Source organism: Solanum stenotomum, chromosome 9 (genome assembly GCF_019186545.1).
Source record: "Solanum stenotomum isolate F172 chromosome 9, ASM1918654v1, whole genome shotgun sequence".
Lineage (NCBI taxonomy): Eukaryota > Viridiplantae > Streptophyta > Magnoliopsida > Solanales > Solanaceae > Solanum > Solanum stenotomum.
The window spans coordinates 57,025,043-57,039,574 of record NC_064290.1 but is presented as its reverse complement, the minus strand read 5'-3'; the positions used below and the strand labels follow the sequence as shown (position 1 = coordinate 57,039,574).

General features: G+C 35.5%; 2 protein-coding genes across 3 annotated transcripts; one reads left to right on the top strand and one right to left on the bottom strand.

Annotated features, from left to right (window-relative positions):
• Nucleotides 1-326: 326 nt before the first annotated feature.
• Nucleotides 327-7,568, bottom strand: LOC125876836 (uncharacterized). Of its 2 annotated transcripts, XM_049558092.1 has the most exons (4): nt 7,550-7,568; nt 2,120-2,248; nt 776-1,912; nt 327-683 (listed from the first exon to the last, which is right to left on the bottom strand). In XM_049558092.1, exons 2-4 carry the CDS (start codon nt 2,237-2,239, stop codon nt 570-572), a joined length of 1,371 nt encoding a protein of 456 aa, XP_049414049.1. In that variant the 5' UTR covers nt 2,240-2,248; nt 7,550-7,568; the 3' UTR covers nt 327-569. The 2 variants fall into 2 exon arrangements, with proteins under 2 accessions (XP_049414049.1, XP_049414050.1); XM_049558093.1 differs by lacking the exons at nt 2,120-2,248; nt 7,550-7,568 and adding an exon at nt 3,350-3,396.
• A 1,697-nt stretch (nt 7,569-9,265) lies between these two features.
• On the top strand, nt 9,266-13,262 carry LOC125877713 (uncharacterized). The gene is made up of 5 exons (XM_049558941.1): nt 9,266-9,639; nt 11,415-12,081; nt 12,172-12,412; nt 12,792-12,854; nt 13,097-13,262. Exons 1-5 carry the CDS (start codon nt 9,333-9,335, stop codon nt 13,169-13,171), a joined length of 1,353 nt encoding a protein of 450 aa, XP_049414898.1. The 5' UTR covers nt 9,266-9,332; the 3' UTR covers nt 13,172-13,262.
• Nucleotides 13,263-14,532: the final 1,270 nt, after the last annotated feature.

Sequence of the window (14,532 nt, the reverse complement as noted above, 5' to 3'; positions counted from 1 at the left end):
AATACTGTTGTAATGTTATTGGTCTCCAAACTATGACATGTTGTATGGTGAATATCGCAATTAAGTATATTCAAGATGAACCAAAAAAGGAAGTATCTGAGTAATACTGTTAAAAACGAAGTTCATGCACATCAAGATACACTCGGTGTAATCCCACAAGTGTCTTGCAAGGGTACGCAAATCTTACCTTTACCTCCACCAAAAGACCCTTGGCTCGGTGTAGTAAATTGTGCTGTTCAAAACCTGAATTTACAATATCAAAATTGGCCACCTGTGCACAAGTAGGCTCCAACCTTGACATTGCCAGTCACATGATATAACTAATTCAATACGATTGCAAAGCAGATATGAGTACGGAAATTATAATCCACCATTATAAACAGTTTCCATAAACGTTTACGTCTATGCAAGATTCTAATCTGAACTGATAAACATATAAAGATAAGCTTTTCGAGGTTTGGCTAATGCCAACCAGGAGCTATTTCGGGACATTAGTATCACTATACAGTCTGCCAGGGTCTACGGGATGTGAGTTTCAGAGATGAGAATATGCTGATGTTCCTGCTAAGCTACTGAACGCTAGTCTCCTCCTTACCGCCATCAGTTGTTGGAGTCTTCATTACACCAAGTCCTGATTCTCCAGTACGAAGAAGCTGGTTCTCCTTCAGATTTTCCTGCACAGCCTTCATGCAGGAAAAAATTCATGATTTAGATCTTTATTGATGTAGTTTAACTATAGAGCTCAAAATGAATATTGAAGTTTTGGTAAATTTACCTGTAGAAGTTCGGTCATCCTGCCAGTACCATAGTTCATCAGCGGCTTAGAAACAGATGTAGCCTGGGTATGAAGAGCGGGGATTGCTGGTTCACTTGGTTCTGCTGAGGGAACCTGATTCACAGTATCTAGTTTTGGTATCACAGGTGAATGTTCAGCTGACAACTTGTTAGAGGCTTCATTGTTTCCAGTATCTTCTTTTTGCGACAGCCCAGATCCTTGAGACACGTTGGCCACTGCAACAGGTATTGCTACGTTGGTTGATACAGCTGGCTGCACCTCTTCCTCTTTCACAGCTTCTGCTCCCTTGCTAAGATGGCCATCTTCTTTCTGCCCAGTACCTATTGCTACTTTGTTGCCAACTTGAGCTTGTGAAGCAAGTGTTTCACGAGCTGGTTCTGGTGGTAGCTGTCCAGGGGTTACTGGTCCGTCAGGTGGCAGCATAGCCAATGGCTTAACCATCTGAACATCTTTCTCCCTTGAAGACTCCCTGTTTGAAGCTTGGGATGCAGAACTCTGACTAGATGCTAGTCCATTTGTTAAATTGACAGGTTGTAGCACAACAGGAACTATTGTGCCTCTGGCACCCACTGGAGGGACTGAGGGATGCATTACTACCTGTTTGCTTTTTGAGGACCTAGATCCAAGCTTAACTGATCCATTGCGCTCAGCCCTAGGGCCGTACGCCTGAAGCTGGTTTACAGCCGGAGGACGAACCTCATTCCTTCTGATCATCTGAAGATGTGGGGCGACATCATTTGCAGCTGTGACAGGAATATAATGTCCTGGCTTAAAAACAACACCCCTGTAGTTCGTATTGGAGTCGCCAATTCTAACATTGAGCAAATAACCAGCATCAAATGCAGACTCAACAACACCTGTAACAGCCTGGCCTATCATCCCATTATTTCCATCATTTCTATTTACTTGTTGTGGTTGGATCTCTTGCACTAGTTCAAAAGGTGGAGGAACTTGAGCACGAACAACACGCTTTAAGCTAGGATCCTTACGAGGGCGACCCCTTCTTCGCTTCAAAGGAAGGATAGCAGGGGTGCTGGAGCTGTCCCCTTGAACAGGTTGGCTCATTTCTTCAAGCTTAGGTTCTGAAGTTTGCCTTTCACTAGTCTTCTGAGGTACCTGCCAGCAAATCAGTTTACCCATTTTAACTAAGCCAAGTTACAGAGAGAATAAATGAAGAGGTGCATATGATCATCCTACAAGAGTAAACTGGGTGTCACATACACAGTGTTCTCATTTTAGGACCAGTACTTTGTGGTCACTTTAGACCAGGAAAAAGAAAAAGGAAAGCAGCATTCAGTTCCAGGAGGACACAATTTGCAATACCTTGCAGAATTTGGGCCCAAAGTTGGAACTTGGAAGTGGACTGTAAAAAGTTGATGAACTCAATTGACAATTAATTGGTAGAGAGAGGACATGGAGTACAGGTTTTTGATAAGTAAGCATCTACAGATACTATAGAGGATATATTAACCTTGCCTAGATATCTACAAATAGCAAGAGAGAAAAGATGAAGAATAGTAGCTCTGTGATAAACATGGCCCTAGATAAGCCAAATGGATGCAGCTGAACTACCAAACTAGACACAGTTGATCAGGGTGGAAAGGAAAAGAGTGAGCAGAGCGAGGAGCCAAAAAAGAGACCAATACAATAGCATGACTAGTCAACTAATAGCTCAGATCATTCATATTCTGTGAAAATGTGAAGTCCATTTTTCTAATATAATCAAATATCTCCCTCTATTCCATTTTATGTCACACTATTTTCTTCTTAATATGTTCCGAAGAAGAATGTTATCTTTCCATATATGGGAACAATTTAATTTAGAAGTTCCCATTTACCTTTTAAAGATGTGATTTAATAGCCATAAAACTATCATGGCATGACTAAGGCCACAATTTCCAAAGCTATTTTTTTCCTTTCTTAAACTTAACTCCCAGTCAAATAAAAGCTCTAGAAGTTCCTGAAAGGTTTACTCATCTAAAAATAAGAAAATCAAATCTTAATCTGAGAAATACCCTAGGTAAGCTTGTATGCCAAATCATGCAATAATTACCTAGTCATATACCTTGGTCATGTGACAATTTACTTTGTCAATTTGCATCTTGTAATCATCTAGTGAGAGTTAAAATCCATATTCCAGTCAAACTTTACATGAATATATTCAAAAGAGTTGAACCAAATCCAAACAAAAATCTCATAAGCTTTTTACTGAATGTGAAACATGCAGTCATATAATACAAAAAAAATCCACAAATCGACACAAATGAAACAAAGCTGTTATGTCTAACCACAAAAATAAGAAAAGAAGATCTTAATAGTTGAATACCTGAATATATCCTTACAATTGTTTTTCTGTTTTAAAAAAATACTAAAAAATTACAGAAGATGTTCGTTTAACATAACATATATACACACACAAAAAAAACAAGAACACAGAAATAAAACTAGGAAACTAAAAATCAACAGAGTATAACTGAAGCACAAATTTGAACTCAAATTCTCCGGAAAATTTCCCTAAAAGAAAGGAAAAAAACAGCAAAGAGAGAACCATACCTCCATTTGCTCGGAGAAGGATTCAGAACTAAAGAAAAAACTAGTAAATTGGAACCCTATATTTTGTTGAGCAGATTTAGAGGATGAGTTTGAAATAATTAATTACAGTAATCTAATTCTTTGACTTAGCGGGGTGGGTGTGGTTTAGGGGGTATGGGGTATTGTATTTGACTGGTCTTGGCATTTAATGATTATTTTTGCATTTGGATTGCGAGCAATCGATAGAATGACAAGGTTGTGATGCTTAGTTAGGCAACAAACAGAGTCGTATGTGGACATGTATCCATTAGACAAATGGGCCCATCGGTCATTTATCTACTTGAACTGCGGCCCCTAATTGTTTTCCTTGGGCCATAACAGAGTTTGTCTCGGGCCTGCAAAAAATTTCTCGGAAAAAATAGGCGCGATAGAGATCATTTTAAATGTAATTAAAAGTAGTTACTTCTAATTGAACACACAAAATAAAAGCTACTCCACCACAATCCAGGGTGTAATAGACGCATTGAGAGAAGAAACGTCCTCCATGGACAATGTGGATGAGATCATAAGGAAGTTCTCATAGGCTAAGAATGAGTTCCTCTTCCTCCTGTAAGGGAGAGAAAATGTTGGTAGAACCATAATGAACCATCAACATGAAAAAGGGAAAAAAAGAGTTTGCAATGTCGAGAATAAAACTTGTTATCTTTAGCTGAAGGTCCCTTCACTTGAGCTAATTTCCCGAGGAAGAGAATACAATACAAAGAGATCAACAACTTTCACTATGCCCAAGCAATGCGCTTTGAAGGGCACTGCATCCATATCTCTTTGCTCTGCTCCCAAACGATCTTGGACAAAGATACTCCTAACTAAATATGGAACAACCCAGCACACAGTATTGGAGTTCAGAATTTTGACAAGTGAGTTAGAAAAGTTCTAGGAGTTTGAAACTCAATAAACGATTTTTGGAGTTTGAACTTATAAAGGTTCAAACTCCATAATTTTTTCATGGAGTTTTTAAATTTAGGTAATTAGGTACCATGAGTGAAACAATAATAATAATTTATACGAAAAAGGTTTGAATATACCCCTCTACTATGTTCTATTGTTTAAACCAGTCCCCCGTTATAGAGTTATACTATTTGGTTATATGGGACCTTACCATTAGACAAAGTTCCATACTACTGGACAAGTGGGCACGTGGAGGCTCAAAAATGGAAGACCCAACCCAAATAAAATAAACCCGTCCCCACTAGATAACCCATGACCCGTAAACAACCACTCCCAATTGAACTCCTAAAACTTAAATGCCATTTAATTAGTCTCTCATTTTAGAAATTAGAAAGAGGACAAATGCGGCTGCTGGAGTTCAAACTCCCTGTCCATTACGAGTCCAACCTCACACAATAAAAGGCTTGAAGCTTAAAAAGGTAAGTATCTTCATCTAAATTTGTGATATTAATTGAGTTTAGCCATATTATTTCTCAATTAAAATGAGAGACTAACTATTTCTATAGTTGAAACATCATCATTATGTACTGAAATTCAAACACGTTTTGCTATACAAATTACAACAGGGAACTTAAAAAGAAAATGAGTTGGATTTCACATTAAAAAGTAGTTTTGGAGTTTCACTTGTAAGAGAATTTCAAACTCCAACAAAGTATGATGGAGTTTCACTAGTAAGAACTTTGAACTCCATCACACTATACTTGAGTTTTTTCATATTTTAGGTATGAGTATTTTCGCCCAAATATTTTCTCACATTAACGATTGGCTGAACACGGAATAATTTTGAGATCATGGCTAAAACCAGAGGCGGATCCAGCATTTGTAGGTGCCGGGTGCCATATTTTATGAACAATAGCGTGACATAGGAGAACTCTAATATCCCGCTTGGCCCCAAAAATGCTATTTTTAAAAAAAAAAATTTTAAAAAGAGGTATTGACTATGTTTTTAGGAGAAAATAAGTGTTTTTGACAATTAACAAAAACTGGTTTTCAAAATCTAAAAGAAAGAGATTTTCCTTGAAAAAGTACTTTTAATTTTTAAAAAACACACTTTTTTATTACCGAGAATTTGAACAAAAAAATGGATATGGTTGACAAAAATTAGAACCATTATCAATAGAAAATGAAACACTTTTAAAAAGTTTAGCCAAATACTAATTGTGGTTCATAAGTGTTTTTAAATTTAATTAGTCAAGCACAAATTAACACTCATTAAAAGTATTTATTTTTAAAAACAATTTTGGAAAAGGAAAAAGAAAAAAGAAATTTCAAAATACTTTCATTTTAAAAGCTTCTTCAAACAAACTATAAAATCTTTATCATCAATTTTATAAATTGGCATACTTGGCTTGTCGGTTTGTTGGAACATTAGTAGTAAAGGACGTTTTGGGTTCGAATCTGGTCAACCTCATTTTTTTTTGTCAATTAACAAAAAGGCACGTTAAATATTTGTAAGAAAAATGTAAGAGATCAGATTCGAACCGCTGACTCTGGGGACAAAAACTTGACTATGTGCCATTGGCACCACAGTCATTTATTAATGGGGTGGCATGTATTATATTTATACCAATTCTGATACATATATACATATAGAGAGAGAGTTTCAACCGAAATCACTGGGTGGCGTGGCACCCCCACGGTACTACATAGATCCGCTCCTGGCTAAAACTTTATTAACAGTCCAAAAGTGGCATATGCGAATTTCTCCTAATTTTCCCGCTATTCCTTTCATTTCCAAGACCCCCAAACATTAGGGTGAAGTGCAGAAATAGTCGGTTTAACTCTTAAGATTCCTATTTAAAGTTTAATCACTTTAAAATCAAATGCAGATATGTGGGACTCAAATTGAAAATTGCTAGCCTAAAGTTTCAAACTTCTGATCTTCAATTCTTAAGATGGAATTGTCAAAGCCTAACTTTAGACCCAAAGTCTGAGTGACAGTTCCAGCTTCAGATATTTGGCTCTAAAATCAAGCGGCTTGATAATCCCAATTTCAAACCTGTAGGCCAAAAGTTTTCAAGTAGAGTTGATTACTTGAAGTACTCTCTTGCGATTTAAGTCTTAGTTTGCAACTGCACAATCTGGAATTAGAGAGCATCCCCCTGAAGCTCTCTAATAACACCACGAGCCATTGATACAAGTGATACTTGTAGTGTCTTATTTTTTGTTTGGGTTTGGTTCAACTGAAAAAATTCTCATTTTTAAGCAAGTAGACACATCCAGAACCTTATATTGCTAACCCTCTAAACAATCAAATAGCTCCCTCCATTCCATTTTATGCGATACTATTTCCTTCTTCAGCTGTTCCAAAGAAGAAAGACCGCCTTCTATATATGAAAACAATTTAACTAGTTAAACTTCCCATTTACCCTTTTAAGGACGTGATTTTATAGACACAAACTATCATGGCATGATTAAGCCCAAAAGTTCCAAAAGTACTTTTTCCTTTCTTAATCTTCACACCTAGCCAAACAAGTCCACATAAAATGAATCGGATGGAGTGTATAGTAAGTTATCTAACCAAGGAAGGCAAATAGAAGCTATAGAAGTCCCTAAAAGTGCTACTTGCCTAAAATTATCAATCCTCAATCTGAGAAATATTCTAGTTAGACTTGTATACTAAATCATACAACAATTTGCATCTCACTATTAATTAATGCGAGTTAAAATAAATATTCCAGCCAAAATTTACAGTTTACACGAATGCATATAAACAAAGTCGCGCCAAACCCAAACAAAAAATAATTACTTTTTTTTATAACCATGGTGTCGGAACCGCTTATGCACACCTCAACTAATTCCACAAAACAACCTACCACCAGCCCATCAAAACAAATACCACGTAAACTCTGTCCACCAAGGCTAAGACAGACATGAAGAAATCACCTAATCCCCCTACTATTTTGCCTCCACCAGAAATTTCCATACCTTGGATGCAAAAAATTAATTCATATAAAACATGCAACCACATCATGTACAGAACTTCAACAATTTGGTACAAATGAACAAAAAAATCATCTCTAACCTCCAAAAATACAATGTTAATACGTTAGAACACCAAAAACTAGTTCAATTAGTTTGTTCAACATAACTGATGTTCCCAATACCACCACTACCACCACCAACAACAAAATCAAACATAAATAGCTAAAAATCAACAGTGTATAACTAAAGCACAAATACGAATTCCAATTTTCAGAGAAAAAAACGCACCTCGAGTACTTGCTAACTTCTAACTTGCAGGAAGGAGGCAACAGAGCTTGAAGAAAAAATTCTAGAACTACCTGAGTAAATTCGGAACCCTATATTTTGCTGAGCATAAGATTTTGATAATTACGATAATTAATTAGATTAATCGGTTGCTAAAGGAGAGTAATGATATTTTTTCTTATTTTAATTACGAAGAAAATATGGAGCGAATAATCGTGTGTGGACAGGTGTCCTTTTTGACAAATGGGCCCCCATTGATCATTTTAAACTTGGACGGCCCATAGCAGACTTCGGGTTGGGCCTGCAAAAAATTGCATGAATTAGCCAAATGGTTTGGTCTTTAACTTTTGACCACTTGGCTAGTTTTTGCATTGGTACTTTAGAGATCATTTTAAATGTTGATACTAAACTTTATTTATCCTTGTTATTTTAAAATTGATGATTGTTTAATAGTTAATACTATAAAATGATTGCTACAATTAGCCATAAAATGGTTTGGTCTTTAACGTTTGACCAATTTTATTTTAACGTTTTGCATTTTGTTCCTTTAGCAACTGAAATTACGCTCGATGGCTAGTTTTTGCATGGGTGCTTTAGAGAGCATTTTAAATATTGAGATTAAGTTTTATTTATCCTTGTTATAATTTGACATTGTTGATTGTTTGATATTGTGTTTTGTTTTATTTATTATTGTTGCAAAACATAAATGTACGGAAAAGCAAACTATGCATTAGCAAGAATAGATGTATATTTATTTATTTTTGGTTGAACGGACAAAGTAGAGATTAAGTATAAGAATGTAGTTTACATGAATGAGGAAGAGGTCGGAATCCTTTTTCCATTAGATCCCTAAAAAATGGAGCTGATTATATTTTTAGAGAGAGATCTGGATGTCTTTCCCTCTTCCAAGAGGGCTCATTTATAGGTCAAAAGGTCTATGTCATAATGTAAAAAGACCATATACTAGTTCTAAAAATACTACCTAATAGCACATGCTTGAGTTTTGACATTGGGCTCAAGGCAGATTAAGGGCAAGTCAATGCTAGACTTGAGGCTAATTATTGATGTGTTGGAAGGTCATTAATCATGCGGGTGATATATTTGTAACACTATTAAGTTTCAGGAAGATATCTTGTTGCTTGTCCGATTACAAAGTAACCTTGTTTGAATCAAGTTCATATAGATCTTGATCATGCCTATGTGCTATTTCCGAGATTTTCTTAGAGCTAAGGTAGGAAGGTCCAACATCTTTTCAATTTTGAGTTAATCTTGCATGCCAGTTTTGTTTATCTGTTTGTCAATCGCAATTTAATTTTACCCCATAAACGAATATCATGAAAAAATTTACGTGTTCAAAAGATATCTTTATAATATGATCTAAAGGATCTACAATATGTGTTATAAGACAAGTTAACAAACAATATTTACTAATTTAAATAGCCGTCCCAACATACACAAACTATAGGAAAATTAACCTAATTAGTCGTTCATTCAATCACTTACATATAATTAGTGTATGATTTACTTATAATAACTCAAAAATAAAATAAATTCTAGTGATTTCGACAGGCTGTTTATCTAAAGATGTCGAAAATTTGTTGCAACACATCTATGCAGCAGCATTAGTTGGGCCGTGGCCCATAATCCTCCAGCAACCCGAGGCCCAAACGAGCTGAAAAAATTGGCGCACAAACCAAAGAAATTGCCCCAAATTTCATTTGTAAATCCCTCCAAATTCACATTTCAAATATATAACTCAAAAAATTTACCCTAAATCCACCTTTCAATGGCAGATTTCGAACCTCCATCGTTCTCTCTAGGGCTCGATTTCGACCTTGATTCAGAGCCCCAGTCTACTGTTCTACCAAAACCCTCGGTGAGCTTAAGGACAATCAATGAAGTTGATGATTTTGAATTTCCGAAATTGGTTACGGATCCGCAAGTTTCGGATCCACCTAGTTCTCTCAAACGCCTTCGTCGCGGTACCATTTCAAAATCCGAACCGGCGGCTCAAAAGTTGAAGCTAGGAGAGACATGGTGTAATGTGGACGATGATATTGAAGATTTTTCTTCTCAGGAGGATGAACCTAAGGGTAAAAGACTTCACCTTTTTGTTAGGGTTTTATCTTTAGCTACCTTTCTATGCTTTGGTGTTTTAAATCTGTCAATTTGAGCTGGGCAAAGCATATGAGGCCTTAATATTTTCTTCTACATACTGGGTTTGACTGATTAAATAATCAATCTATGTTGATTTCTATTTCAGTTAGCTTTCATTATTTCTTTCTTTTGTTGTTGGAGTTCTATTGCATATGCTAGTGACACAGTTTCAGAGGTTGATTTTTGGATAGCCTATTAGTAGCTGAAAACAGTGGCAAACAGGGGTTTTCATTAAGGGGTTCAAAACATGAAGAAGTAAACACACCAAGAAATCGAAGGTGGTTCAACACCTATTATATATACATAAAAAATAATTCTAACCATGTATAAATGGTATGTGGTTTGGATAACCCATTGACCATTACTAGCTCTGTCCCTGTCCGAAAAGCTCTTATTTTCATTTATTGGGACTTGTAAGTATGTCTATATTGTATATCATATAGTAAGTTGTGTATCTCCTGAATAAAATTTAATGCTGAAGCTTAATTAGGTATCTGCAAATTAGGAAGGAGTTTGGGAGATTGATGGAAATGAATGAAGGGAAGACTCTTGTGTTTCCACAATCTGCTATTTTGAAAACAAGATCTCATATAAGCTTGCTTTAGAAATCAAAACTTACATGAGAAGTTCTGGTAAGAACTGATTTAGAATCCAAATTCACTGGCCTATATGTGCAACAACATGATAATTGATGAGATAAGTCAATATCACTCTGAGCAAAGTAATTCCAAAAGATCTGTGTTCTCTCATAATTAATGTGGGCTTAGAATAGAACATAATAAAAGTAACCATATAGAGTAACAAATTGGTTTGATTAAGTATCAATTGGTGTTACACATACAATAGGCTTTGTTTTAGGTGTCTCTTAGTTGTTTTAGAGATTGTCTAATGATTGAGGGATAGGTGTGCAATTTTTTTCTTTAACAGTGGCATTTGAATCAATTAATGTGCACTTAGTCTATTCCATTGGATACTTGCATCCCAAACAGAGAGTAGGATGGTTGACCTTGTCTGCCAAAAATGATGCATCATGAAGAAATCACCTAATTTTTTTCTCTACTGGGTTCAAATTTTAATCCCTTACAATCTTCATTCCAACCTTGTTAACCACCGATCATACCCTTGGGTGTTAAACAAGTGTGAGATTTAGGGAACCTTGGATTTGTTTAAGACAATATTTAGAATTGGAATGAAATGAGTCCTAGTATGCAAAATGGATATAGAAGATTCTCATAGCTGACCCACTTGTTATCATTCTTGTAAAAAAAATTACATAGAAGACCTAACTAGCTTTGCAATTTAGTTATTGCACAGGGAAAATATGTGGTCAATCTTGCCTTATACTATGTGTGTTTGTTTGATGAACATTCTGTTGTGATGTACATCTTAAATTTCCTACTTGATGTGTGCTCAAGAAATATGGACCATCATTATTAGCTTTTTACTAGGGAGTTTTACTTATGTTTCAGTAAAACTATGTAGTCAGCGAGATCACTATGTCTAGTCTGACAAGTCAGATCTGGGGGAACCTCAAGGTTTTACACATTCTCTCATTGTGTTTTTAATTTGGTGATACTTCCCTACACTTTTATCTCCCATCTTTCTTTTAGACCAACAAATCAGACCACAGATAGATGTTATGTTGTTTGTTATTTTAATTTTATTTTTTTTAATTTATAACCCTCATGCATTTTAATATTGTTTGCATCAGATCATCCAAAATATCACAGTTCCGTGTGTAGCAGTTCAAAAATCTCGTTACAGGGGCAAAGGGTATTATCCTCGCAATCTGTAAGCAGATGTACAGGAAGGAAGAAAGAGGCTTCAAATGTTTCTTCCATTCACCAGAGTATGGAACCTAACCCTAGTAATTTGGTCTTCCCAGAGCTAACTATTAGTCCATTGAGAAGGTTCCAGTTGATTGACTCTGATTCTGATGAGCCTTCCAAAAGTGAATTTGTGGAAAGAGAATCAGATCATGTGGATTCTCCTTTGAGCGGTAATCGACAGCATAGTAATGCAGATTTAAGTTGCCAGAGAAAAACAGGACCTTCTACTGGAACGTTAAAGACTAAAGATCTGTGGGAGGACTTCTGTTCAGATACGACTTTTAATTTTCATACACCTGCTCTCGATGAGGTTTGTGTGGAATATTTCAAATCGGTAAAAGATGGAAAAAGAACTCAGACTACTAAGAGTGGTTTAACTGAAAGTAACATGCAACCTCAGGGCCCTCTTCTCCCTGCTCACTGCTACTTTTTCCATAAAGATCCAAGAATCCAAAAGCTAGTTCGTGATCGTTTGCCTAACTTTTTTCCCTTGGGTGCTTACAATATTCCTGGAGAAAACCAAGATGATGCATCAGTTATAGATTACATGTAATAGATTTGCTTCTTGCTTCTCTGTTAGTCTTTTTTTTCATGAATTATATGATTTATTCCAAAGGTCTATGTGCATGTTGTCTTCAGGGGTCAATTTTGTCATGAAGGAGGCTCTAAAAGGACTGCTCAGAAATCTGCTGATGCAACAAACTCTAGAAAGAGCAGAAAGAATGTGAAACAACCAAATAACGTGGAAGAATCACAAGGATCCGAGAGATGGGTGAACCCTAAGAGCTCTGCTGGTATTCCAAAAGATGCTGGCAGGAGAAGGGTGCAGGCAGCTGGCAAATCTGCAGGTCATTGGTACACAAATGGAGATGGAAGGAAAGTAAGTGGATATTCAGTCTTAGTATTTGGAATTTTGGAGCGTCATTGATGTACTTGTTGAAGTTCTTTTGGTTAAATAGTTGTTGGTGTTCTTAACAAATTCAAGAACTGTACTATAGATGCTGGTTGCTGCTGAAATTTGGTTAAAGTTTGTACTAGTTAGTTTGGCAGACTTGATGCCTCTAAACCATAGTTGGGATATGGATGTCAGTGGGTAAATGTCTAAAGTCATTCCATTCCTTCGTAACTTGGGTACTCTTTTAGACATTTGTGTTCAGTCCGTATAGCTTCATGGAATCTCCTTGTTCTTTTAGAATTGATTCATGACATCCTATCTTCTGTACATTAATCAAAGAGTTGATCTACTGTTTTTTTATCAGGTTTATGTTGCCAACAATGGACAGGAGTTTTCTGGCCAAAGTGCATATAGATGTTACAGAAAGGTACAATTTTTCTATTTTCTTCATTGCTTTAGTCAATAATGGACATGTACACTTGAACTCATTGTTCTCTTTGTCTTTCTTCAATGCTATATCAGTAACGAATGATTGGATGTGTACACTTAACACTTAACTCTTAGTTCTCTTTCTGCCTCGATATATTGTAATTGATAAAGTTTTGATACTTCTGAATATATACACAATCATCTAATGAATGCATATCCTGTATTTTCGCCCTTTTACAGGAGAGTGGAGGGCATAATAAATCAACAAAGAAGACTGCTGGTCGCAAAAGGAAGGCAGTTTCAAAGAAGAAATAGAACCTCTGTAGAAACGAATATGTGCTGTGTGTACTTGCCATGCTCATGTTAATATGTTCTGGAAAAGAAATTTTGTATCAACCAAGTATTGTATACTAGTAATTTGGTTTTCTATGATGAACAAATAATAGAAAAAAACTCTATTCTTGATGTTTGTATCAACCTCTGCTCTATTCTTTACTACGTTGGAAGTATAACGAGGATGTAAATAACAATGTTTGTACTTGGGAGGACTAATCAATGGTGGAGCTTGGTCGAAAATCTGGCAGGATAGTTAGAATTCTGCTAGGAAGCTAGCTGCCGGACTATGGAGGCTTCAGTTGCCGGAAGTTCCTAATATTCCAGCTCAGAAGTTAGCTCACACAGTTCATTTAAGAAAAGACAATTGGCTGGCTATTATGAAGATGGAAAAACAGCTATGGTACTGAGGGCAGGGTGGCTAGTAAAACATATGGAAAAAAAAAAATTAATAGTGATTTTATGATTTTAATTTCATTTGAAATAATATTGAATATTATAAAAAAAAATGAAAAAAGAGTTTTTCTATCAAAAATATTTTAGAACTTTAAATTAAACAATTTAAATTTCATATTAATAAATAAAGTTTTTATATTAGCATCCAACTTGATGAATTGCAAATAAATGTCTGACACTAGAACTAATACTTACTTTTATAAGTAGTAGTATTATTATGTGAAGGTAAACACTAAATAGAATTGTTGTGAAAAATATCTTTATAGCAAATAGAGGGATTTGGGTTTTCAGCTCAGGCTAATGAAGTTGAAAAAAGAAAAGAAAATAGACTTTTAAAAAGTAAACGGATATAAATTGTAAAATTACTACAAAAGTAACTAATGCAGTTGAAAAGAGAAAACAAATTAGACTTTTAAAAAGTAAACGGATCTAAATTGTAAAATTACTAAAAAAGTAACTAGTTGAATTTGAAAAGAAATAACCAAGAAGAGAATAAAGAAATGAATAGCAACTAAATCTTTTTAGAGACTACATTTCTTGTCTCAAATACACCATAGATATCTTGGGAAAGTTTTATTTTCAGGTTGTGAAAACTCTTTAGCGACCATCAACAACTGGTCCTAGTAACTAATCTTTACCGACCATTAAAGACTTGATCTAATAATAGCTTTAAAGACGAGCATCATTTCTAGTCCTAGATTGTCTATTAGAGAAGAGCAACAAGTTTGGTCCTAGATTAACCTGACTAGCAATACTTTTGGTCTTAGATTAACCATCAATATCTCAAATATCAAATTGCTACTTAAAATCTCGATTCAAACGATGATAGATATAGAGACAAAACAAACACAAGAAGGTAGAGATAAAGAGTGTGACTTATTAATTGG

What these genes read in the sequence shown, in the direction of transcription:
- LOC125876836 (XM_049558092.1), bottom strand. Translation starts at nt 2,239, where the DNA reads ATGCTTACTTATCAAAAACCTGTACTCCATGTCCTCTCTCTACCAATT. An exon ending in TTGGGCCCAAATTCTGCAAG is followed by an intron (nt 1,913 to 2,119) that starts GTATTGCAAATT and finishes ATTTGCTGGCAG; the next exon opens with GTACCTCAGAAGACTAGTGA. An exon ending in GGATGACCGAACTTCTACAG is followed by an intron (nt 684 to 775) that starts GTAAATTTACCA and finishes TCCTGCATGAAG; the next exon opens with GCTGTGCAGGAAAATCTGAA.
- LOC125877713 (XM_049558941.1), top strand. Translation starts at nt 9,333, where the DNA reads ATGGCAGATTTCGAACCTCCATCGTTCTCTCTAGGGCTCGATTTCGAC. An exon ending in GCATCAGTTATAGATTACAT is followed by an intron (nt 12,082 to 12,171) that starts GTAATAGATTTG and finishes TGTTGTCTTCAG; the next exon opens with GGGTCAATTTTGTCATGAAG. An exon ending in CATATAGATGTTACAGAAAG is followed by an intron (nt 12,855 to 13,096) that starts GTACAATTTTTC and finishes GCCCTTTTACAG; the next exon opens with GAGAGTGGAGGGCATAATAA.